This window comes from Gambusia affinis, linkage group LG18, assembly GCF_019740435.1.
Source record: "Gambusia affinis linkage group LG18, SWU_Gaff_1.0, whole genome shotgun sequence".
Lineage (NCBI taxonomy): Eukaryota > Metazoa > Chordata > Actinopteri > Cyprinodontiformes > Poeciliidae > Gambusia > Gambusia affinis.
Genome location: NC_057885.1, coordinates 17,618,729 through 17,646,025, shown reverse-complemented (window position 1 = coordinate 17,646,025; position 27,297 = coordinate 17,618,729). Strand labels below are relative to the sequence as shown.

Here is a 27,297-nt window from a genome sequence, read left to right as displayed (position 1 = left end):
ACTCTAAGAGGCTGACAAAGCATAAAAATATCATGTCTTATTTTTTTTGTTACCTCTGTTTCTGTTTGCAGCAGTGGTGTTAACAGAACCAGGATACAAAGTAATTAAGATGTTCAGAGTCCAGCTTTTTAATTAATGTCCTGAATTTTTTACCCCTTATTCTTGATCCCTGTTCCCTTTAAACCAGTTGGTATCATTAGTTCACACCACATTGCTATTTTTAGACTTTCCCATAGGCAAAGGTGAGCCTCACCTAATAAATATTGTGATATTAAACACTGATTTTGGTGATATTCTGAAAGGGGATAAATCTTATTTCACCTCTTGTTCCCCAGAGGGAATGAGTCTCTTCTCTGTTTTTTTAAAAACCGATATGAATCAAGTCACATTTGAGACTCCAAGCTTTGGTCTGAATGGTTTAAAGCTGGAGGGAAATTCTTTAAAACTCAAATTTCCTCCTGATCCATTTTTCCGTCATCACTTCGAGGAGCAACTTTCTCAGTATGAACAAAAATTCTGTTAAAGGAGATTATTTTTATTTCTTATAAAAACAACCCCAAACACTTAAAAAAAAAAAAGAAGAAAAAACACCCATTTGTTTTTTTTAGCTATAAGTTGATTTTTTAGACGTTTGGGAAATGGGCCATTTCACAAACCTCCTGGTTGAGTGACATTCCACAGGCAGTGTACCGTTACCTAGCAACCCCGGCTGAGCCCGGCCCGTCACCTAGCAACCAGCACGTTTGGTCAGCTTGTTTTACAATGGCTGCTGGGAAAGACAAGTGTTTGTTTTTGTTGATGTAGCATCCTGAAACCACTTGCTGCATTCTTGTTGGTGATGCAGGAGGCTCCACTTCTGCTTTTCATACCTATGCGGTTGTATAATTGTGCATTTGCTTGCAGCCATTTTCATATGCGAGGGTAAATGTTGAGTTGGGGGGTGTGGCCTGCAGCAGCTTGTCTGGTCTTAAAGTGACAAGAAGCACTAAAACGGCTGGGAGTTCAAAATAAAAACTAAACTGAATAAAATCTCTTTATTAAAGAATGATTTTGTGTAAAACACCTGTTCAAGGAAACATAATAGATCACCTTTAAACCAGTTAAATGTCTCAAACGTTTGTCTTGTTTTTGAAAACCGAATAAAGTGTTGAATTGGATGTGCTGAATGTTTATGTAAAGATTTATTGAAGGGGTGTGAAGTGTAGGTTTGGTCCTAAATTTCTCCATTTCTGTTTCTCGCTCCCTTCAGCACTCTACTTCAATCTCCAGGCAAATTAATTAATTCATTTCTTTATCTTCAGCCCGTCCCGTCTTTCCCAGGCTCTTTGAGACCTGTCAGCATCTTCTTTCTGTCTGTCCACCACCCTCTGCCAGTCCTCCAGCTCTGTCTCTCTCTGTCTTTGTCGTTTCCTCATTGACATTCACCCTCCAACGTTTCATTCATCTCTCCTCTTGCCATCCTTTGCCTCACCTTTGCCTCATCTTCTCTGACTCATGCCTCATTTTTCCTTTGTCCCACTATGAACTTGCCCTCTCTTTCACCATCGTCTGCCCTCCTTCTGACCGTCTTACCACCATCCATTAATGCATTAATCACTATGGATGGTGGACGAAGTTCTGCTAAGCCTACACTTTTGAAGTGAGTTTGACAATACCACTAATTATTATAATTTTTTTTTAGACTATTAGGAAAAGCCATGTTTTGACAAAAAGGCTGGTCTGGTTTTAGTTTAATAACAAAATAATGTTTTGAGTGGGTTTCCTTCATTTCTTCATCTGTAAATACTCTTAATTTGAGACTCAAAGGTGAAATATAAATGTACAGCTTTGATTTGCTCTCTGCTTATACCCTATAGTATATCTATATTCTATAGTATATAGATATATATATACTAGTATATATATATATCTATATACTATAGTATATAGATATACTATAGTGTATATCTTCCTATACACTATAGTGTATAGGAAGATATACTGCAGACATAAACACACCATTTTAGTTATTTCTAATAATCCTTCACTCTAAAGACGTCCAGATGACAGATTTTGAGACATTTACAGAGAAATATCACATTTGCATAATTATTAATGCTGGAATCTATTTGGAGAGAAATAAATTTTTTTTTCCCCCACACTACTAAAGTGAAAATTTAGCTAGTTTTCTACTTTCTTTTTTTTGCTTTGTTACTTTTGTTTTTTTACCCCACACAAACATACAGGTAGGGAAGCAAATACTGGAACATAAAGATGATTCGGGAACCTAAAGATGATTCGGGAACATAAAGATGATTCGGGAACATAAAGATGATTCGGGAACATAAAGATGTGCAAATTGTTACATGTTTTGTTTTGACTCGCATTGAAAGTTTTGCACAGTCTCTTGAAATATTTTGTATCAAAAATCTGTTTACACGTCTAAATGTTCGTACAGTAGTTTTATGAGGGCAGATATTGTCACTTTGAAAGCAAGATTTCATGATTTTTGTTCCCTAAATGTTTAATACTTGTGATTCCATTTTCTACAATCGATAGTAGCCACACAGGCACGCCCACTAGAAGGAAACAAACACACCCAGTATAACTCTTTCATTCTATTGGCTGAGAGGTTGCCAGGCAACGGTACTCTTGTAACTAAGCAGAAAAGCGTTACAAGATTTGAGGACAGACATGAAGTCCTGCTTTTAAACTGAAACTGTAAGCACAAGTATTAAGTTTAGAAAACAAAAGAGATTGAATCCTGCTCTCAGACTGAAATGTGGCTCTCGAATTATGAGAGCAAAAACAAAATAAAACAATAAAATAAAACAGATTTACTCCATCTAATTAACCCTTTAAAAGCTAAACCTCATTCTGAGAATATGTCCAAATTCAGGGGCTGCGTCCTTTAAAAGCTGCATTTAAACATCAATTACGTCACATCAGATTTTGTCTCAAATGCTCTTTTCCTTTTTTCCCCTAGATTTGAAAGACTTGTCCGGTTTATCCTTCACAGTTCTTGTGAAGTATGAAATGTCCGGGTCAGAAAGAACTCGGTTCCTGTTCTTTCAGTCTTGGCTTAAAGAGCATAGTTCTGTTTCAATCCTGGGAAATGTTCCACAAAAAGCTACTTTGTTTGTTTTGCAGCTCATTTCAATAGATGTATTTTAAGATGTTTTGATCACTGAGTTTAAACACCTTAAACCTGATGTTCTGTGGAAATACAACATTAATCAAGGTGTAATTTCCCTTTTCCTCAAACTTTCAACATGTTAATCTTTTATTCTGTAAGTTGCTTGCTGTATTAGGAAATATTTGATGATATGGTATGCTACTCCAAGCAGTATCTTTATCATGGATTGACATTTACATTCCCATCTAGTTCCCACTCCCCCTGCCCTTTTGCAGACTATTTTGGTGGCGGCTTGTCCTCCACCTTCTCACCGTATTTCTTTCAAACCTGTCACTGTTCAAGGTTTTCCAAAGGGCTGGTAGTTTGACGAGGTAGTGTTTTTTCCTTATAGCTGTGAAAAACCATCAAAGTTGTCACCTTCTTCTTGTGGCTCTCATTTTAAAGCCTCTTCTTTTCAGCAGTTTTGATGCTCCTAGTTCAAAATTATGTTCATTTTCATGTCCACAAGTGACACAAGGCGACAAGAAACAAAGCTTTAAACGCTGAATTCAGACATCAGTGCCTGACATAACGATTATCCACGACAAAAGTAAGGGTATCAAACTCTGCAGCTCCAATTGTAGTTAATCCAGTGAGTATTTTATGGCGGTTTATTCATTGTGGAAGCAAAGGGAAATGTTTTTAGACTTTTGTTTTTTAGTCAGAATTGCCGCTGCCTCTTTGCGGTTCAGGATTGTTGGATGTTTTTGTGGAACGTAAATCCATATTTTTCACAGAAAATTTTAATTTTAAATATTCTAAAGAAAATGCAGCTTGAGAAACTGAAAAATCCCGGAGCAACGCTGTGTCACACACCATTAGCTGGCGTTTGCGAAGCAGCTAATCCAGGAGCGCCATTCATTTTAGTTTGATTGGCTGTACTCCCAAGAATGAAGCTGAGGAAAACTCTCAATGTTAGCTTTTGTAATAGTGCTGAAAAATGTTGCGTATGTTTTCCCCTACATCTCTGAATTTCTATTTTTTTTGCTGCAGATATAAAGTGAGATTAGTCAAGATGGACATTTTTATTCTGAAAAGCAAACTCTATATGTGAGAGACTGATGTTTTAAGTGTTTGCAAAATGGAGAGACAGCCTCTGCATTCAGCTGCAGCTCTGCCTTTGAACCTCTTCTCTCTCAAGCTTCAATTTGTCTGCAATTTGTCTGTAAATGATCTTTTCTTTTGTGCGCTATGTGCACGTCTTGCTGCTGGATTGAGCCCTAAGCTAGTGTGAGTGTGTGTGCAAGCCTGATTCTGTCATGGGACATTGGACAATTGGTAGATTGGTGGTCAGGAGTCCTTTAGATCCTAAAGTGGTGTAATTATTCCTCCAGGCTCCTGCTGAGCTGTATGCGTCAGAATCAAGATGGCCAAGTAAATTGTTGGTCTTTTTGCGGATCAGGCAACAAAGGAAGGAAATGTTGCCTTTTGATTCTGGGTCTGAGTGGGAGGATGCACATCTTGTGGACAAATGTCATGAGGAAAACCTCTTTGCAGGCCTGCCATGATAAACGATAAATCTATTAATCGCACAATAAATTAAAACTATCAAACTCATTTTAATTTATCGGCTTTATCGTCTCTCCCAGCCTTTTTCTCTTTCTGTTGATGACACTGAATGAAAAAAGGCTCAACTCCGCTGCTCTCCACTGATCCTCCCTTCCTCATTTCCTTAGTGTAATGTCCAGTTCACACTACACCATCTTAGAGTTGTCGGTCGATTGTCGGCCCATTTTCAAAACTTGAGAGATCACACATTAACCGACAGAAATCCTAGGTATAACGGTTCGTGCCTTATGGTGTCCAACAATAGGCACAAAATAATGGCTACAAGTCCAGCTAATTAATTTTAAAACCAGGCATTAATCAATGCTTTACTACAATCTACCTGCAAGGCATGTGGCTCTAGTATCAGCGTAACGTCCTGACTGAATGAAAATCATTAGAACCTATTTATGTCACGTTAACAAAGAACAGCTGAAAAGTTACCGGGTTCATCAACGCAGCGATTTCGCTCCAACTCCTCCCCTCCTCATTTCTATATTGTTTGAAGGAAATGTTTTATAAACATTAATGTTGTTTCCACATATCATCTCCAATGTCCGCTGGACTTCGGGTTGTCAGCTGTTTGGGATTCCCCTCGGTAATTTCCCCTCAGAAAACACGGAGGAGAATCCGGCTTTCTGATTGGCTACCTGTCACATTCAACAGGCTGCGGTAACGATCCACACGCTGCAGTGATAAACGGGCCAAGACAATCCAACATGTTGAATGTGCCTGATTTAGATCAGAACATGCTACAGGATGATCGGTTGTGATTATAGCATTTTAATTGTAAGTATTAACACACATTAAGGTGTGTTTGGTGTTTGAACCGATAAAATAGGGGTTTTTAGAGGTGGTCTCAATTATTTTTGGATTTTAACCGTTTCCGAGCAGCTTTTGTCCCTAACCCCCTATGAATATCGAAGGTCCACTGTATGGAAAGCATTAAAAGCAATGGGCCACAATTTTTTAACACATATATCTTCACTTGGTTTATCTCCAGACCAATGTCTGCTCACAACCAGGCTCTCCAAATGAGTCGATAAATGATACCGAGTTTTCAAGAAGCAAGAATCTCAATGGATTTTGCAAAGTTTTTGCAAATATTAAACTGCTTTAAAGTATAAATGTCGTGTTAGATAATGCAGTCTAGCTTTGACCAGTTGCTGTTTTTCAGCATGTCTGGTTCTGAGATGGTCATTATCAAGTTGCAATAATTTTTTAAATTTTTCCAACTCTCTGGGCATCTACTGGGCAGAATGGTTCCAACAGGCTGAGGGAGCCTGACAGTGGAGATATATTTGTGATTTATTGTGCAGTTTCATTAAAACTTTTAATTTTGTCTTTGTTGCTCTTGATTTGATGTGCTTGAGAAAACGTGTCCCATTTTACTCCTGTTCAGAGTCTGTACAGGCGTCAATATATCAGGTTTTTAATGAAAATGTTTTAGCTGCACCTGTTTGTTAAATTGTGTGGATTTGCTAATTGGTGTTAAACGACCGCTCTCCATCTTCCTCAGGATGGAAGACGTGACTGAGGTGGGTTGAGTTTGACGGAAACAATGCCTGGGGTTAATTGACCGAGAGTCTGGGAGAAAAAAAAAGACAAGTTGTGGAAACAGAAATTTAAAGGAAGTGAATCCAAGCAGAGCAGAAAGAGAATAAACGAGCTTACATTTGGACATCTTCATCGATTAGATATGTTTGAATATGCAGTTTTCTTGCATTAATTCATTTCACGGTGATCCTCATGCTCACAGTAAGGCTCTTTTTTCATCATTAATTTCTTCAGTTTAATCTTGAAATGTATTTGATCTCCTGCAGTATTTCTTCCCTCCTCCTCTATCTTCCTTTCATTTCTCACTATTTAAATGTTGATAAAGCGTCTCCAGCTCTCAGTCGGCTCTATATTTTATCTGTTGGAGAAGATGTTAAAGATTTTGCGGCCACATCAGCATTTTTCACTCTTTCTTCTCCCCACTTGAGTTTTGCAAAGCCTTTTTGCTCTCATTCTGTGCGTGTGTGGAGCCTGTCGAAAGCTCCAGGGAACGACCCAATCAGGATTATTTTACATTTGTTCCTGCCTAATATGCTCAATCTGGCTTTCCTCATATCCTCGTTTTCTCCTCCACCTTCTGTTAAAGAAAATCATTTTCATTTCTTTCCTCTCCTGTGCTGTATTTGTCCTCCTTTCCACTCGCTCTCTCCATGGATCTTGATTGTTATATTTTATGGATTTTTCCGGCGCTCTTATCTCAATCCGCTCAATAATCCCGTCCGTTTGTGTCCCCTGAGGTGCGGCCAGGAAACGCATGTAGCAGTAAAGTAAACACAGCCTCTCCTGTGGCCACATGCTGTTTTTCTGCGTCTGTGAGATGATCTTTGACAAGAAAAGCTGCCAAGTTGTTGAGATGACATGCATGGATTCCCTCAGGCTTGGAGAGAGTCGATAATTATCCAAGGCGCTAGGTTACAGTGTGCATTGTTTGTAAATTTGGCATACGTCTGGAAAACACAGAGGTACACAACCGAGTCGGAGTTTGTTGTTCGGTTTGGGCGTGTCAAAGTCTTGAGTGTGTGAGTGTGTGTGTGTGTGTGTGTGCGCACCCACAGGAGTTTTGTTTGGCTTTATGGGCACGTCATGAAATAATTTTAAGGTGATTATAATTGTGCGGCGGAGCGTACAGTGAATGATTGAGAGGTAAGCACATGAATAAGAATGAGGGGTGGTTTCGTATGCTCGAGTATTCACAGCTCCCAACTCCAGAGAGATGTTGGTTCTTTGTTGTTGTTTGTAGCAAAGCATGAAGGAGTTTCGAGACAAAAGAAGGGATGCTTTGATTTCAATCACAGGTGGAAATAAAACCATAAAAAAGAAACTTTTGCAGAAGTTTTGGTGTTCGTAAGTAGCTTTAGATTAACAGCTGAGTATTGTCAATGCAAAAATCAAAAGGCTTTTCTGTAGAAAAATCAGCTCTGTTCATCACTCCACCTTGAATTTTATTGACAAATTTTCAGTATTAAGTATTAAAAAGAGTTTACAGGTTTGAACAAACAGCAGGAATTTAAATGTTAAAGTAAATTTAGTTTTTATTTCCTGAGAATTTATGTATTTATTGTTTTGAAAGGTTTCTTACACACTGCAGCGATGTACAATCTGCAGCTGGCTTTGTTTTAAGTGTCCTTGCAAATTGTTCAAAAGTTTATTTTCTCATTTGTGGCAAAAGATTTTAAAATCGTTTTTTGTTTTCTGAAACTCTGGAAATTTAGCTCAAAATTCAGTGGCGTCAGAAACAAAACTGCATTTTGTTTAAGTAAGGAAAGTGCCAGATTTCTGTTTCTCTCCATTTTATTCAAACTTTGAGGACTGGACATTTATGGAAACATAAAGTTGAGCAGGGAAAAGACGATTACTTCAGTCAGAACTGGTTTTATACAAAGACATATGCTACAATTTCTTAATTCATATGATATGACCTGTTCAGTGAATTTATTAACATTAAACGGTATGTTGTAAGTATATTCATACCTTTAATTCAATGCCCAACTGATCAAAACATCAAACTGTCATTAAAACATTACAGATGGCATCGGTTTGTCTAATCATTTAAAACTTGGAGGCAAATGTCCAAAAATAATAATAATGATAAAAAAAACCTGCATTAATTCGCACCACTGACCTCTAAATGTATGAGCGTCATCAGGCTGCACATCCATAAAGGACAGAAACCAGATAAACCCAAGACCAGAATTAATTAAATCTTCAGTTTGCATGAATTACCATATCCCACGTGATGAATTAAAATGTAATTTTCATACATTTCATCCGGTAATCCCCCTTGGCTTCATTTTTAATGTCTTATTCACAGGCTTGGGGATCCCGTGGCTTCAAATCGCATCACAGATTGAAAAAAACGAAGGATTAAGTATCAGAATGAGTCATGTCTTGGCCTCGGGACGGATGTACATCAGGGGATGGAAGTGGTTTTGAGGGCTTTGCGGACCTGTACATCAGACGTCTCCTGATGTTGACGCCAGCGTGTTTTCGGCTGTGGAGTTACGGTCAACCAGCGCTAGTGACTGAAGGTCTGCGTGTTGGTTTTATCTTGGAGTCAAAAATAAATTGTTGGGCTCTGAGTAAACCAGAAGTACTGTAAGTTCAATTCACCGAAGCCTAAAATAAGTTGCATGAGTCAAGAGGTCCGTCTGGACCGGAGTTAGAAGTTTTACTACCTGCATTCAAATGAGAACCTGGAAGTGATCAGTGGGACAAATCAGATACTGCAGCTTTTGTAAAAGAAACTATTCTGCTTATTGGGGCTGTGAAGAGCACAGCAGGTTTACCCACCGGCGAATCGTATTGGGAGGATCATTGTGTACATCTGTGTACTCCATTCATCTGATCTTCTATATATAAAAAAATATCCTCTGTTGTCCGGTACCAATACCAAACAAATACTACGATTGAGGAGCCTCTGGTGCAGGAGATATGTTAGAAACTCTGAATCAGTTTTATTGGCCAAGTTTGTAAACACAAGCCAGGAGTTTTACTTTGAAGCAGATATTTCAAATATAAATACATAAAACTTGTTGGAGTTACAGAAGAAGTTTGTGTAAATGTACAGGACTAAAGAAAAACTGGGTGGAATTGGAGCAAATTTGCTTATTGTTGGTTCCCAGATTTATTAATCATCAGCACCATTGGGTTCTAGAGTTGAAATGATGAAATCAGCTTGTCTGGTGTTTACTTGGATGAATGGCCTGTTGAAATAAAGCCCAGGAGGCGGTACATCATGCAGTTCTCCTCCAGTATTTGAAGGATTTATCGACCATAATAACCCACGAATAGCTGAAATCTGATAGTCTCCTCTAAAAACTCTTGTTTATTTTAATAGTTGAATACCAGAGTTACTTTATTATTCATCAATATCCACAAAGGAAACCACTTTAGCACTACAGTTGAAGTTGATCTCTACGCTCTGGAGGCTTTTGCAGAACTCGTTGACATACGAAGGTTATTCAGCTTTTTGATTCTGGAGTGGCAGACCTCTAACCGTCTCACAGATCATAAAACCTGTGGTAGAAACACTGTAGAATGTTCCAAAACTAAAACCAGTCCAGGTTTTAGTTTTCTAAATGTAAGGTAAAGCCAATACCAGAAAGAGTTGGCAATGGTCCTATTTGTTTTCACAGATATTATGAAAACGGCATAAATCTCTTTCTAAAGAACATCAGCAATGATTGTATGATTATTATAAAATAAACTTCACTGCGTCAGACTGTTGGTTCAGCAGCAAAGTGATTTTAGTCAGAAGCCTCTCTAGATTTGCTGTATTACAGACTGCTACAGGAGATTTTTCTTTTCCTGAGCCACCAACATCTACAAGTACTATTAGATGAGGTATATTTAATTTCCCTATGGGATTATCAAAAATATTTTTTTATTTAATTTCTAAATATGAACCAGGAAACCATTTATTTGAAATTTTTAAAATAATCTTTTTTCTTGAGAGGCTTTAACACCATTTTTGTTTGGATCTGCTTAAAAAATGCAGTTCTTGAAGATTTGGAAAAACCATCAGGAAACAAAAATAATGCTTTAATTTTCCTTTCATTATATATGTTCAAACTCTTCATACTAATGGAAACATTTCCATTTCGTGCTTCAGATAAGTCTGAATCATGGCTTCCTGACCTTTCTGTATGAATGAACCTCGGCTTTTAATTTTTAATTTTTTTAATTTGTTGGCTAAATAAATAATGGAAACTTGTTAGAGTGCAACTGTTGCCATGAGGCGGCTGCAATCTAGTACAGATAATTGCATAGTTGCCTTGAGGCAGCAGTGAACCATTATTATCTCCATGGCAGCATGAAATTTTGGTTGTGTGTTTGCAGGTAAACGTAACGTTTGAAGGCATCATGATTTGGTTTACATTTAAACAAAGATAAATTTGTTGGTTTCTACATGGAACTTTCTTGCTGTTGGCTACAAATATTCCTCTATTTACAGATTGAATTCAGCCCAAAGTAAAAGGTTAGTAATCATAAATGGTCATGAGAAATTTGTATATAGTGGTAAAGGTGATGATGAGCTGCAAAAAGGTGAGAATCAGAAATTATTCTCATTCTTAAAGGCTGAATTCATTTGTAAATGACAAAAAATATTATAATCCATCACTGTAAAAGCAAGCTGTGGCCTATAGGTAATAATGTGACCCTTACTACAACAAATATCCAATTTGTGAACCTGTGCAGAAATTAAAAATGTCCTTTGAGACATAAATTTCAAAAGGTTGGCCCATATTGACTCTTTTGCTAAAGTTAACATTCAGACATGAAACACTTTTAAATGGTCCTTTTTACAATACTTTCATATTTGAAATGCCATCTACTATAAAATGTTGAAGAATTTTCTGTCTTTTACTCATACTAAAAGTTAATAAATAAAAAAATACAGCTGGGAGTTATGGAAAACTCAAAAATCTCCAAAAAATTAAGTCTCATTCAGATTTTATTACATTTCTTCAGATTATATTTACTGTCAGACATAAAATATCTTCAGGCCTCTTAGGATATTTCCTTTTTCCCTTCTGGCTTTATGTGTATGATGGGATATTGTTATAAAAATTATGTAATAGCATGTTATGTTAGCCCACTGGTAGTGATGGGTAGCTTATTTTAATTTTTAGTACTTTTTTGTTTTCGCTAACTTAGAAAATGTTCACCATACTTGACTCCCAGATCAATTCTAAAGAAGACTATTGGTTGAATAAACTTGTGTTGAAGGTTTGGTTACTGACTATTGAGAATTCATTTAATTAGATGTTTATATTCATGCTCTTACTTTGAAGTGGATGAAGAACGTTTATGCAGCAGTCCCATTTCCTCTGCAGCAAATTACATTTATTCTGTACCCAGAATGCCTCACTGTTCTACAATAAGCAGCCTAAAATCTACTGATGTCCTGCGTATTTTCTGTGGTCAATTAGGAAAAATCATCCAAATTAGCAAAACTCAATAACTTTAAAAATGGAACAATGACTGAAAGGTTTGTTAAAAAGAATCATTTCCTAAAGCGAAACTGTTCAAGTTGATGTGCAATAACAAATTTTATCCCGTGGCGGATGATACACCATGTTGTCATTGACACATGGTTGAATTTAGCGCTTTAGCATTAGCTTTTGTTAAATACCATGTTGGTGTAGTACTTTAGCATGTTTATGTCAGTGCAACTAACGTTTTAGAGTTAGTTGCACTGACCCTGCTGCCTCATTAAGACAACTGGCCTAACCCTGGTCTGATGGTTGTTGGTTGGAGCAACCAACATCCTATGTTGACTGCAAATAACGTCAATGTATTTTAAAGGGACCGTTGTCATGGCAGTACTGTGGAAATCTGGCATTAGGTTGATACATGTACAGAAACGCTTTCCTTCGACGGCGCCTTGGGTCTTTTTTTTGAGATGTTTGAGAATATTTGAAGCACCAAATTACCTGAGAATTGGATCTCAACCCGAACCCTGACATTTTCCTGGAGAGAACCAGATAAAGCTGCTTCGTCTTCTGACTCGAGACCAATGAAGTTGTCAGTTTGTTTCCTGGTTTAATTGCGCGGTCATGAGCCGCCAGGGATTTGATTGACTTTTCATAACATGCTGTAGATTCGACCCACTGAAGCTTTTAAGTGGGAGCTTGAATTTTTGTCTCTTTGAACCAGCCAATCACAGGTTGTATTTGTCTTGTCAACATAGCTGGCTTGTCACTCCCACATGCTAACGAGCAAAGAGTGCCAAGCTTCAGTGCATGCATTCAAATGATTCATCAGCCTGTTAGTCATAACGCTGTGAGTGGAATATAATGGGGTGAAATGGCAGATGAAATCTCTCTCAGACAGATGTAAAAGAAGCCATAATGCCTCTCTGTGTTGTCTGACATGCAGTCTGGTTACCTGTTGGAATGTCATGGTGATTTATTATGAGGCTACAGCACAGATCGAGTTTCAGTCGATGTGAAAAGAAATGTTTTTTTTTTTATCCACCCTGGCGTTTTATTTGTTAGGATATATAACTGAGCAGAACTGCATGGGATTATAGAATTATTTAAGTTGAATAAGTGTACCAAGATAAATTAGATTTAATAAAAACTGATACAAGGGCCCATTTTAATAGGTAACACACCAAATATGTCCATTTTAGCACTACCGCAGAAGCTACCACTCTACAGTCTTATCTATGGTCAATCCATAGATAATCCTTAGCCAATCAGTGGCAAGTAAAGTAAATGCTGCTCCTGGATTGGCTACCAGCCAATTAGCATTGGCTTTTGGTGTGTCAGCTTCTTCAGATGCATTTCTTTCAGCTTAAGAAAAATCCACCACTACTGAGCAGATCTGTGAATAGGCAGGGATCCACTGCCTATTCACAGATCCACTTAGTTCCTCTGTTGGCTAAGGTAAATTTGCTGAATTGTGACTCGCATATTTTAATGCATATAGGACTAAAACCTTGACTGTAGAATATAAAATGCCCAAAAGTTCTCTGTTAGCTTGAGATCTGGTGATGGAGGTCATTAAAGCTCATGGTCACGTTAAAGAAAGCAGTTGGGGACAATTTGAGCGTTGTGACGAGCTGCATCATTCTGCTGGAAACGGCCATCAGAGGATGATGCGTTGCCATCATAAAGGGATTGAAGTAGTGAGCAGCAATCCTCGGGTAGGCTGTGGCATTTAAATGATGCTCAATTGGTAGCAGGAGGCTCAAAATGTGTAAATAAATTACACCCCAAGCCTGAACAGTTGATACAAGGCAGGGTGAGTGATGCAGCTGAAATTGACTCTGTAATGTTTTTCCAGTTTTAGTGAGCTCTGGTGAATTGTTTGGACGGATCACAGTCCCAGAGTCAGACTGTTGTTTGAATATTGAATTCGTAACACCGAATTGACGTCCTATACAGTGATATATACGACTTTTTACTTTAAATTCACCGGAAATAAATTCAGCTGCAAACATTCACTTCCTTTCGTGGCAACCTTCTGGTGGCCCAAGCCAAAGCAGTTCACACTGGATGGAGTCCACTGGTTTTTAACCAGTCAAATTACGCCTCTTATCTTGTTGTATCAACCTTACAAACCTCACAAGTTCTGGTTCTGGTCTGCTCTGCATCCCCAGAACCTCCAAGCATGGAGAAGCAGCATTCGGGTTTTATACACCACAAATCTGGAACAAACTTTCAGAAAACTGCAACACAGCCGAAACACTGAGTGCCTTTAAATCTATATTAAAAACCCTTGTGTTTAGTTGCTTTTGAAACATAATAAATGAAACGTCAGCCAACATTGTGATGTGTAACAATATCACTAGACAAAGTTTAATTGACGTTGTTGTATGACTTTGTATTTTTGTGTTTTTATGATGTAAAACACCTGGAACTGCCTTGTTTTCTGAAATGTGCTAGACAGATAGATTTGATTGATTGATGTGACACCAGTGAGTTGGGCTGAGACAGATGTCTCTTATTTGTTAGCTATGCTAACAGTTTTGAAATGTGATCAAAACAGTTAGCAAGTAGTTTGTTTGGCCAAACCTACTCGGCATCTATCTGGAAATTATTCTGCCATAAGTCGAGAACACGTATTCTTAGTCTGAAAGCAGGATAGCATGTTGTTACTAAGTTGTAACATGGTTGGTTCTGTGGATCGTTTTCTTTGGTTGAATGAAAAAACTCCTACGTAGGATCGGTAGCTGTTAGCAATCAGTAGCACTGCTGGTGGATGTCTGGTGTAACATGGAGCAGAAAGCTGAGGTCGTTTCTTCCTACATTCTGGGCGGCACAGGTTGCTACAATCGATAGCCACGCAGGCACACCCACCAGAAGGAAACAAACACACCATGTAGATCACTTTCCTTCTATTGGCTGAGAGGTTGCCAGGCAACGGTACTTTTTTGTTTCAAAGACAAGCAGAAAATGTTTCGTAAGCGAACAGAGGTTTGCAAATGGGGACTAGCAGACAAGTTTTGAGCGTGAGAAGAAAGGTTTGAGTAAGCACAGTGAATATTTGAAAGAGAGCAGAAGTTTTAAGAACAAGTATTAAAAGTTTTGAGTACAAAAGCATGAAATGCTGCTTTCAGGCTGAAAACGTGTGCTCCTGAATTATAGCAGACATCATTCAGTGCAATTTGAAAAGCCGATTGAGTCACTGGAACGTCTTTTGTTACATTTTATTTAAAGTTTAAAAACTTTTTTTTTTAACTTTAATAGAAATCTACATCTGGATTCAGATGTGGTAGATTGTTTGATGGATTTAGATTTTGCCCGTGTTTGTGAACCATATTACTGACACAAAGCTTGGACCAAGCCCAAATCTGATCTCAAAGTTCGAAGACGTCTGCAGATATAAGGTGAAAGTCTTGAAAACCTGTGTAGAGTTTAAAGAGACACAGATAGGTGAATCAATGTTGGACCTTATGGGGTATTATGCACACATTAGATCCCAGGAGGGCCTTGAAACATTCTGGGATACATCGTCAGAAGTTGAAGTAAAAGTCAAACACCCTGTGAACATAAATCCACCTCTTACTGTCCAAGTTTAACTTTTAATGTCAAGGCTGACATGGTCATCTTCATCTTTAATACCATGAACTGGTTTTTTTTAACCTAACCTTGATAGAAACTGCATCTATAGTGTATGGATTCAGATTTCGCAGAAGAAAACTTCACCTGCAGTCCTACAAAATAAAATATGGATCAGGTTAAAGGGAAGCTTTTGTAAAAATAAGATCCCCATAAGAGAGAAACTCATGAACTATATTTGGTTGCAGTAAAACCACAAATATAAATGTATTTTTGGGGGATTTTCTGTGGTAGAGCCGGTAAACTGAACAAAGAAACAAGCAAGCAGTTTTTATTTTATTAAACATGAATGTTTGTTCAACAGGAATAAGCAGAAATAAGGAGAGGAGTTGGAGCGAAATTGCTACCACATTTGCTATCCGGTAATTTTTCAGCTATTCGTCATTAATGTGACATAAATAAATAGGTTATAACGATAAGTTTATTCGTTCAGTCAGGGCTTGACACTGACACTACCCACATGCGTTGCAGGTAGATTGTATTTGTGACTCGGGAAACATTGATTAATGCCTGCTTGTAAAACCAGTTCACTGGACTTGTAACCATTTTTTTGCGCCCATTGTTCTCAATGTAATTGTAAACATCAAAACAGCAAATACCAATTAACCGATGAAGCTCAAAGAAAGGACAGAACAGAAAACAACCTAAACAGAGTAACGAATGTTGGCGACGATAAAACACAATAACTCACCTCTACATCATAGAGCAGCAAATAGAGCCGCTGTGTTCATTCTTTCATCCACTCTTTTCTTTTTGTTGCATCATTTAAAGTAAGCTCACAAACTATCGCTATTGCTTCTACATCGTCAGCCGTGTTTACTCTACATTCAAGTGTGGTACAGTGGGTTTTTAAAGGATTTTCTGTCTTCAATCAGAATGTCTTTGAGGGAAATCTGTACGATTGAACTAACATTTTTTATAACTAAGATTTTTTTATCTGCTTGTGTGTGGTTTTGAAAATCAGTGGTCAATTTTTAAATCGGACCAGGCTTTAGTGGTCATTTAGTAATCTTTGTCATTGGTCCAGCTCTAGGACTTCCTGTTTTAGTGTAAAGGTTGAGTTCTGGCTCATGTTTATGGTTTGGGGCTTTACTTTGTGGAGCAGCTGCAGTGCACTTGATGCTGTGAGAAGAAAGGCTGGTCTGTTGTGCTGATTATCTGCACCAGTCTGGTGCACAGACATTATAAGCGTTAAGATAAATAGGTTTAACGTCAGCAGTGCATGGTCTTTACGCTGTGCAGTGCTGGTAGAAATGCTGGATTTCTGTCCCCGTTATACATTATCCCTCTTGTCCATCCTCCCTCTCCTGATTAGCATGCACCGTCTCGCTCCCCTTTTGGCCTTTCTCTTCCCTGTCTTCGCCGCCTTCTGGTGGTTTTTGCAGTCTTCTCCTCACTCCTCCATCTGCTTCATAACAAGAAAAGCTAGATTTAATTAATAGGCCAATAGTGAGGCTTGAGAAAACAGAGGAGAAAATGAGCTGAAAAAGGGAAGGAAATCTAATCAGATAGGATCCTGTTTTGTGTGTGTGGATGTCCTCTGGGCCAACGTTTCAGTCTCCTCTCCACCCCTCATTGCCCTTATGCCCTTTCCCGTTTCACTTATGTCAAACTGCTTCCCTATCTTTGTAATATATGTGTTGAAAACAAAATCCTGTTATGTTCATTTGTATTAGTGTCTATTTTCTCTTTGCCCTTTTTGTCTTTCCCTCTTATTTTTTTGCTTTAAACACTTATTTCTGATCCATGTTGCATGTTTCCTCCTTACCTCGTATCACTGCCTCTTCTCTGTTCTTTTTTTCTTCCATCGCTCCTTTTTTTGGTTTTGTTTGCCGTCTAAAGACGTCTTATGAAATTCACACAAGGCTGCTGCCTCTGCTGTCTTTATTTGCTTTCCATCTGTCCTTCATACTTCCCTAAGTCTGTCTTTTTTCCTCTGTGGGATCTTTTTCCCTTTCCAGTCCCATTCTTCTGGCCCTCCCTGTTGATTTCTTGTTTGTTCATTCTCTTTACTATTCATCGATGTTGCTTCTTTCTCTATACGTACGTTATCTGCATCTCTCTTGTTGGGCCCCAGTTGAATTTACATTTTCTATTTCACAGAAAGTTTCTTCAAACAACAGAGTTGATATTCAGTGATCAGAATATTTTAACGCACGTAATTTGTTGGGCTTTTAGACAGATCTAATCTTGTAAATTTGTCTTGTTTGTGATAGGGTTAGACAATAAATCAATAATATGTATTGTGATATATATTTAGATCAATATCAATAGATTATACGTGTGATATAATATTTATCTCGTGGGCAGCAAAGCAAGATTGGTGGCATTAACTGACTTTCTCACTCTTTGGTTACCTAGCAACAACTAATTCCTCTCTCTGTGGTTACCTAGCAACTATCTGAGTAACTGGCACAGCAGCAGTTTAAGATTTTGCCACAGAGCCTCTTACTTGCTTAAAAATAAAAAACAGCGCTGTGTAAAATCTTTGGATAAAACAGGAAATTTTAAGCCACCAGTCTGGTAGTATTTCAGATATTTAAAAGAAAAAATAATCAATAATTATCTATATTAGCCATATTTTCTCATCCAGTTTTCCCTCTATCACCAATTATGGATGAACTCCAAAAATGACGTCGTCAACAAAACCTTTCCTTTTGAAAAAGATTAAATATTTAATGAGGTGTCGGCTTTTTGACACAGCACTGTAAAAACCAGTCGGTTGTTGTTCGCTTACATTTGTATTTTACATTTGTATTTTACATGTGTTTTACAGGCTTAGCTACACAAGTTTCATTTAGTTTTAGCCAAGACTGCATTTTGATCACTTGCCTTCAAGGCATCTTTGATAAAAACATATTTCTTGCAGACAGCTTGTGCAACCGTGAGTAACATAAATGCAGAGTAGAAGAAACTCGCGCTGACCTTGTGTTGACTCACACTTAGCAGTCTTAGCTAAGTCTTAGTTATAAAGTCAAGTATTCACTTCAAAAGGAAGGAATGCTTTGCATTTCTTGACCACGTAAGGGAGGCGGGTTGAGACTCAAGATGAAAGATTTGGAGAATGGGAAAGGAGATAAAGGAAAAGGCAATGAATGTATGAAGCTTCTGCAGATAATGACATACTTTTCCATTATCTGGGCTTGGGATTAGACGGTTTTTTCTTTTCTGTAGTGTCTTATGTTTGATTCCGTTGCTTCATCACTTTCACAAGTCTAACACAATTCTTTTGGTTTGTTTCATTTTAAAGATATTGTAATTTGGGAAAATGTTTGTTTTTTTGTGTTGATGGGCATTTTGAACATTAATGCACCTTGAACTTTTGTACATCATCATGCCATAGTCACAAACTTGTATTTTATTTTGACTTTGCACCAACAAAGTTTGTAATTCTGATTTTGACAAATGAGTTGCATAATTTCCAAATTTACATACAAAGCATAATCTAAAAGTGTGAAGCATATTTGTATTTGGGTCTCTTCCCTTTAATGCCCCAAAATGTAATCAACCAGTTTGCTTCACAAGTTGCCTCTCTATTTTGCCCTCTCTCTTTCTAGCTTGCTGTCTAATTGTCTGTCAAGCTTTTTCATTGGGCTTTTCTATCTTCCCCTAGATAGCTTCATCTCTCTCTAGTTGCCTTTACCATTCTCTAGCTAGCTCCATCTCTAGCTCTATCCCTCCATCTAGTTGTCTATGCAACTCTCTCTAGCTAATTCCATCTTTCTATAGCTAGCTTGACCTTTTTCTAGCTAGCTCCATCTAGCTAGAAAAAGGTAGCTCTCTCTAGCTAGCTCTATCTCTCCATGGCTCCCTTTAGCTAGCTCTCCATCTTGCTTTTCGTTGCTAACTTTATATACATCTCCCATCTCTATCCCCTCCATTTTGCTAGCTAGCTAGTTCTCTCATCATTCTAGCTCTATTTAGTTAACTTTCTAGTACTTTAACTAGTTCTTCATCCATTTCTCTAGTTTTCTCTCTGTCTCTCGCTAGCTCTTTCAAGCTCTCTCCACACTTGTCTTATTAGCGCTCTAGTTCTCTGGGTAAATAGCTCTCCCTCTTCAAACTCTGTTCCTAGTTTCCTCTTGGTAGTTCTGTAACCATATCTATCTCTATCTAGCTCTATCTTTCCCTCCCCCTTTTTCTTTCTATCTACCTCATCCTAGCTACTCGGGTATTAACTGTTTGAGCTTAACATCTGTAAATACTGTAATCAGTGTAGTTAGTCACACGATGAGGTGTTTAAAAGTTTGAATATGTTAGCTTTTCATCTTCCGGTAAAGAGGATTTAATGTCGTTTACCTAAATGTAGATTCAAGTGAATTTTACGCCTTTATTTGCTTCTAAAACAGCAGAAGTTCTCCATCACCTCATCTTTCCATCATTTCACCATCATCCACCCTCGCCCTGAGTCATTCCTTATCCCCATACCTTCGCCCCCATCTCAATTTGACATGGATGTTCCCTTTCTTATCTCACTCATTCTACTTTTCCATGTATTCACTGTATCTCAGTTTCCCACTACAAGCCCATCTCTCTTCCTCCTCCTCTACTCTTCCACCCTCATATGCCTCCACCTCCTCTATACCTCCTTTCACATTCTCCTTTTGAGCGAGGCCAAATCCAATCTCTTTCCACGCACCCACTTTTCCCACTCATTCCGTTTTCATCCAGCTTTTTATCTTTATCCACACTCCCACACCTTCTTCTTCCCCTCATGTAATTTTTTGGTGCTCTCTTTGCTCGATTAGGGGGAGTATAGCTGTCATTCATCCTTCATCTCTCAATTTCCCTCATCCATCTGGATCTCAAGAGTAGACTGGGATATTCTCTTAACCCCTGAGCTTGTCATTGTCCCCTCCTCTCTTACGGCCACAACAAGCTGCTCCACTCCCTCATGTGTTTTTTCTTCTGTTTGCCTCCCACTTTTAGTTCTGGGCGCACAGCCACCTTCTCTACCCTGGCTAGCAAGCAATGAGTGAAACGATTGAAAATGATATGCAATTAGTACTCGGCGTTTATGGTGTCAGTATGTGGAGATGTGGCGTTTTGGGTTCCTGCTGCTTCATGTGAGGGCTGAATTTTACAAACTGGTTAATGTGAGTGAAGGCAGTAAAAAAGTTCAAGCTTTGGGTATTTTTGATGCATTTCTTTCCTGTAATTTGTGCTCCACCCTTTAGTAAAGGCCGATATGTTCTACATCCTCCAGTGACCTCGACCATTGCTATTTAACCTGTGTATAATTCAGGGCAGACTAGATAATTTCACCCTAATTACATTCTAATGAAACCTTTTCTGCACTTTTTACTCCACAGCCTAAATTGGCTTCATAATAAACCCACCACTTCTCTATAAATTTCAGGTATATTTTTATCAGATTTTACTGTTTTTATAAAGAATAATCCGATGCTCTACGAAGCCTTTATAATTAAATGCCAACATTTACTTGTGTGTAATGGTATTTCCCAGTTTCATTGTGCAGCTAATTAGTCTGTAAAGTCGACTGGTTTAACATTGCAGCCACTTTGTGCTGCAGCTTAAATCCCTAGTCAGATTGTGTCAAGTCTTCCCTCAGACTGGATAAAACCTTTGTGCTGGTGGATAAACAATATCTACATGGGACTGACCTGGACCTCAGATGAAAGGGTTTTATTTGATCTTGAGAGTCGCTGCGGGGAGCCCTGCTGGGTTCAGATGTAGTTTAAGGTTTTGCTCAGACCTTGAGAGCTGATTTGACTTGGAGTACTTTTAAGGTAAAGCTTCAGTATTGAAGGGTTGAAAATGAATTTTCTTTAAAGAAGTGAACTTTGAAAGGGATTAAGACATTTCTTTAGTATGAGCTTGAGTTGTAGTTGGCGTTTCTAGTTGGATTTTTGTCTGTGGTACATTCGCATCATTCACAAAAGATTAACAGGTTCTGTAAAATGACAGTTTATAAAAAGATTAAGAAAATATGTGCCTTAACTATTTCTCTCTTACTGATTTCTTTTTCCTTTTTTGCTACACTTGTATGTTTCAGGTCATTCAGCATTTTACTATATTAAGTTTGACACGAGTTATAAAGACTACAGGGAATAACGCTATCCTTTATGTCAGTGTTTCCCAATTCCAGTCCTCGGGGCCCCCCTGCCTGCATGTTTTAGGTGTTTCCCTTCTGCCACACACCTGGATTGAATCTTTGGGTGATTAACAGGCTCCTGCAGTACTTGGTGGCTGCAGAAGATGTCATGCAATCATTTGAGTCAGCTGTTCTGGTATAGAGGCACATCTAAAACATGCAGAGCAGGGGGCCCCGAGGACTGGAATTGGGAAACACTGCTTTATGTTATGGTGTGTTCACACTGAATGTGTTACGTGGCTAAAAATCGTGTCCAACACTTCAAGTTCGTCCACTGTGAAGTCAGACGCTTCATATTTTGCTCTTGATGCGTCAAAATCGCTCCAGGCAGAAGTTGAAAGACTCCTTGGCAAACGTGTCCCTCAAACTTTTCCAGCCTCTCCTGCATATTTCGTTTAAATAAATACGTTTAATTAATGTGATTAAATGTTTTGCTGGATGGATTATATCGGAATATCTGAGTTTCTGATTGGTTGACGCTCCGCATCGAGTGGCGAATGTTCAGATTTTTCAACTCCATCATCGAACTTGTAAAATGCTCAGGATGTTTCAAATCGCACAGCGCTTGACACGCAAATCGCGCCGCACCCTCAACGCGTCTCCACATAGACTTTGAATGTAAACCTGACATGCCTGATGCTCAAATTGCATTTGGTGTGAAGGCAGTAAAAAAATTAAAGCTTTGGATATTTTGACTTTAATTGTGTTTTGACTTTACTCGTGTTGATTGCTGCCTGAGATGTTGACTAAAATCACGTGAATAGAACCTATTCAACAACATGAAGTAGGCTAAAAACAATATTTAAATCTCAATCTAAATAATTTCAAGAATAGATTAGAAACAGTCACTCAACTCTGTTTGGAAATGTTAACTAAACCATTTTTAGGTCTTTGATTCTAGTGAACTACATTGTCAACCTTCACATTCAACATGGAGAAAACATGGAAGAGTTTTCCAAAGATCGGCCGATCCAGGAGATCACATAAGAATCCAGAACAACATCTGAGATACTGCAGGCATCAGCTTCTGCAGTGAACGTCATCGTTCATGATTAAACAATGAGAGTGAGAGTTCAACTGCAGAAAATCTGCTGACTAAAATATTTAGGTGTTTAGAGAAATGCGATGGCATCACCTCAGACATGTTTATGCTCAAAGACTGGGCGAGGTTGCCAGTTTTTGCAAACAGCTGGACGGAAATTGTTACCTCTGAAGGTTGTCCATCCAATTGTCCAACATAAGGATAGTTAGGAATTGTTTTCCTCTCCGTAAAATAAATTAAAAAAATGTTTCATTTGATTTTTAATCATTTCTCTGCTTGACTATTATGTTTCTGTCTTGCATGTATTTGGATGTAGAGAGTTTATATGAATGCAAATGTTAAAGTGTTCAAACACTAAGGCAGCCTGAGCTTATTTCCCTGACTCTAGGCGCACTGCCAAATATGTCAGTTCATGGGGTGAGGGTATTTCAAAGAACTCATTCCTGGACCCATTTGGTGGTCTGCATTTTGCTTTTAAGATTTTCACAGATCAAACAGACGTTGGAAGCTTTTCAGAAGGCATCAGTAGAGAAAAAGCAAAAACTGGCATCCTGAAGACCTGGCCTGAAAACAGACACGCCGAGTTGGACTAAACATATTAAGAAATGCAAACTGCTTGGTCAAATAGAGCCAGGTACTTCATTGGGCCTCTTTCAACTGTGATTACAACATTAATTCGACACTTTTTATCCAATAAGCTCATCCAGAGGCAAGTTTTTATTTCACACACCTAAAATTAGGAATGGATAATAAATCAATAGCAATATATATTGCAATAGACACATGATAAATATCAATAGATAATATGTCTGATAGACTGTTATATAATTTCACTGAACTCCGATCCAGATCTGCACAGCATTCTGGGGGATGTAGTCAAACGAAAGACTTTAACTGCTCAACTATGAGCTAAGAATGGTTGTTTAGCATTAACTAACTCACTTTCTGTTTAGTTACCTAGCATCTCACTTGTTCTTTGGTTTCCTAGCAACACCCTTTCGAGTAACTTGCGCAGTTTAAGGTTTCACCACTGTGTCTCATAACTGCTTAAAAATGAAAAGACAGCATTGAGTGAAAACTGGATGAAACAGGAAAGGTCACATCTCAGATATTTAAAACAAAAAAAGCTAATCAATTATCAATATCAACCCATATGAAATGCTTATATTGTGATTGATTTTTAAGACGTTTCGTCCAGGAATGTTTGGAACTTTCCTATTGGACATAAAGCAACTTGAACTGGACCAGAAATTCAAAGGAGTCTTCAGGATAGCTGGACAATCTCACTATAGATTAATGGGCTTCAGGTTGCTTGTGGCTGCAGCCGTTGCTGCTCAGGAATTTTTCAGAAAACTTCTCGACAGCTCTGTTTTGACTCCTTTATAATTCAGAGCAAATGAGTGCTTTTCCAAAGTTGTTTACATGCTTATCAGTTCACTGGGTGCATTTGATTAGCGACTACTGGCTGCTGCTCAGCCTCCTAATTCATATAGATGGGTTTATGTGAAGTTTTATTGACCTAGTTTCTAAGAGCCGGCAAGGACCAAATTCATTTATCTTCTGTACAATCATGCAAGATGATGAGTTTTTTGTTTCGCCATAATGATTCTATTTTTGTCCTTCAACTTTACATGCATTTTAATGTCTTGTTCCAAAAATATCTTGTAAACTTGAAATTTCGTAGATTATTAAGCCACAATGTTCATATTGTTTCTGAACAACACATTTTTCTTTGCACCCACTTAATCTGATTCCTGTTGGTGCTGCTGGGCCTCTGATTATGTTGGTAAATTGTAGTGGCAGCTGCAACAAACTGGCTTGTTTTTGCTTGCAGCTCTTATTTTGTACCATCTACCTGTGAGTTTGCTAAATATCTCATTTCGTTAGGATAGTCACACAGATCAGACAAAGCTTAATTTGTGGCGTCAACTGGTTTGTGTCAGAGGGATTATTCCTGAAATCAGTGCATTATTTTCTATCGGTCACTTGGAAAAACCTAGATCAGATCTCTTTCAAAGTTTTTGACAGATGCCAAATTGAAAATTTTGTTGTATTTGAAAAACATGCAGATAAAAAGCAACGTAATGAATGTAATGCAAACAAATTTCTGGAAAATGAATATATAAATCTAGAAAGTTGAGCTTGGAAAAATGCTAAACAAATAAAATTTGAAACTTGTCTCAAGTAAAATTAAGCTCTATGTAATATAAGTCACCAGCTTAAAACATGGATTACTTTTGTAAATGTAGCACGGTGCTTTCTAAATTCAACTTTTTAGAAGAAAATATTCAAAATAAATTAAATATTTCAACTCTGTTTAATTTAGTTTCTTCTGGGGCATCATTGTGAATTTAGAGATGTTTTTCTGTTTGAACGCACTGTAACTAAATGATAACTGGGATCTTTACAAAAAAGAAGTGTAAAGCTTCTTTTGCCAGTTTGAATGCTGCTTTCCAAAAACCTCTGGCACAACTTCACCAACTCCCAAGATGCATAGGTCAAAAATCTGGTAAGGTGACGACCTCATCAGCACAAGTTCTAGAAAACAACTTTATTTGCAAACTCTGACAAACTCCACAAGCCAAAACATTGCAGATAAAGTTGTTTCCTGGCACTTCAAGTGTTGTTGGAGACTTAACCTCAATATGCTGCCAATGTATAGCTTTGATGTCGTTATGTATAAATTATTATGAAGAAGGGTTAACTTTTTTTTTTTTTTTTTTTTTTTTAAATGGGTGTGCATTAGAGTGCAAGGTCAGGAAGATGAACCCAGGAGGCATTTTAAGCCTTACATTTAAATAAATGCATACAGATGAGGCAGCTTTGATGGAAGTTAAAGCTCAGGGAATTGAAGGAAAATTAGAGTACCCTCTCTCCAGGCGGTAGATTTATATTCCCTCTTAAGTTTGCTAATAATAAAGCACAAAATTATCCATCATATTGCTGACTGCTTGTGCACGCAAATTAGAAATAAATGTGACAAATGATTTCCAGATGTTTTTATTGGATAAAGTAGCCTCATGCATTATACTTTGTCCTTTCTTTTCATTTTTCATTCTCAGCTCTCCAATAAATTACTCTGGCAAAAGTGAACAGCTTAGTAATTTAAGACTTTTAGACTTTAAATTTATTTCATCCCAAAAAATGAGCCAGAAGGGGAACATGTTATCCTTGAAACACAAAACTGGATTCTTCTACTTTAGTTTTAATTTGTCAGGCTTTTGTAGGTGTGAACATCTCAGACGTAAGCAGGCCGATTTGTGAGATTTAAGGCTGAACAATGCCACCGAAACAAAAAATTGATATTGTTGAATAATGTATGTTTAGGTGGTTTCCATCTAAACCATCTGAAGATTTTTGGGGTCAGATTTTTGTTATCTGATAACAAAAATACTGTGGCTTTAATCTAGTAACTTTTTTAATTTTCTTAGCGTGACCCTATAAAATCTTCTGTAAGACATTAAGTAATTCAAACCATTTGTTGCTAAAATGCTTCAAAACAAAAGTTTCTTTCTTTAAAAAGAAAGGTGAACGGTTCTCCTTTGGATCCGTGCTTTAGTAAAATCTGCATGTGCAGAACTTGATAACAAACTGGAGACATTTGTATTTTGAAATCAGGTTTATTGGTAGATGGAAACCACCTAAACATGCAGAACAACAAGGTGCAGAGAACCGATTCTTGTGAAAACAATGTTCTACATGTGTAACCATTCTGTGCTCGTCTCGGGTCCAGTAGGTTAACAACTTCATGACAAACACATTCAGGTTCACTGTATTTATTCTAAGAAAAGAGAAAATGAAGTTGGTGGTTAACATCAGTCCAGCAGCTTCTGCCCCTATACATTAAATACAATTAAATGGCTCTCAAAGAGCAGTTAGAAGCAGTTACCATTTGTACAATGAAAACTAGCTAAAATGGGAAACATTAACAATAACACCTAAAAACATACACAAAACATAGCAAAATTACTCGTATGAAACACTTTATATTATCAATATTACAAGTATTGTGTTTCAAAGTAAAGAAAGAAAACACAGAGCTGGTTCTAATACATATCAGTTACCGATGGCAACAGAAAAAAGGGGGAGGAGCTGTCAGTTACTGGTTGCTATGGTAACCACCAACTGCCAAGAGCAGCAGTAACAGAACTTAAAACACCAATAAATGTCTGAAGAAACGACCTGACTAAACAAAATAAATTCAAAGAATAAATAAACACATTTTGACAAACTTCACATCTATAATACTGTTAAAATAAAACTCTGCTACACATGTAAATAAAAAAGGTTTATTTCCAAAACGTCTAAATGTGTGCTGGAGGGACTTTAAGAGCGGTCATCTTCACATTGTGCTCATCGATCTTTACTCAGCTGGTTACCTCTCGTCTGTTCCTCAGCGTGGACCTGGTGCATGCCCAGCTGCATGTGTGCGAAGGCCGCAGCCTGCCAGAACTGGGCCTGAAACAAGACAAGATCAGGGTGAACGGCTGCGCCATCCAGTGCAGAGTGACGACTGAAGACCCTGCCAGGGGCTTCCAGCCAGACACGGGGAGGATCGAGGTAAGAGTCACATAATTTAACCACTACAGCGCTTCCAAGTTGGGAATTATTTCAGTTACATTACTGAATCTATGGGTTAATTACTTTGTCCTGCTTTTGGGCTCCATAACATTAAATAAGAATCGTTGCTATTGGTTGAAAATTCTTCTAATAAGTAGGGCATAGTCTATGGAAAACAGTCGTACTGAAAATATGCAGCAGATGTAATGCTGAAACAGCAAGTTATTTGCTGAAGTTGTCGATTTTAAATTAC

The 27,297-nt window shown here is 37.9% G+C and overlaps 1 protein-coding gene across 1 annotated transcript in view; it reads left to right on the top strand.

Moving 5' to 3' along the window:
• pcxb (pyruvate carboxylase b) overlaps positions 1–27,297 on the top strand; it is a 333,693-nt gene that overhangs the window by 59,168 nt on the left and 247,228 nt on the right. The window contains exon 10 of the mRNA XM_044098259.1: positions 26,795–27,044. Coding sequence (XP_043954194.1) covers positions 26,795–27,044 — 250 coding nt within the window. The remainder of the gene's footprint in view (positions 1–26,794; positions 27,045–27,297) is intronic.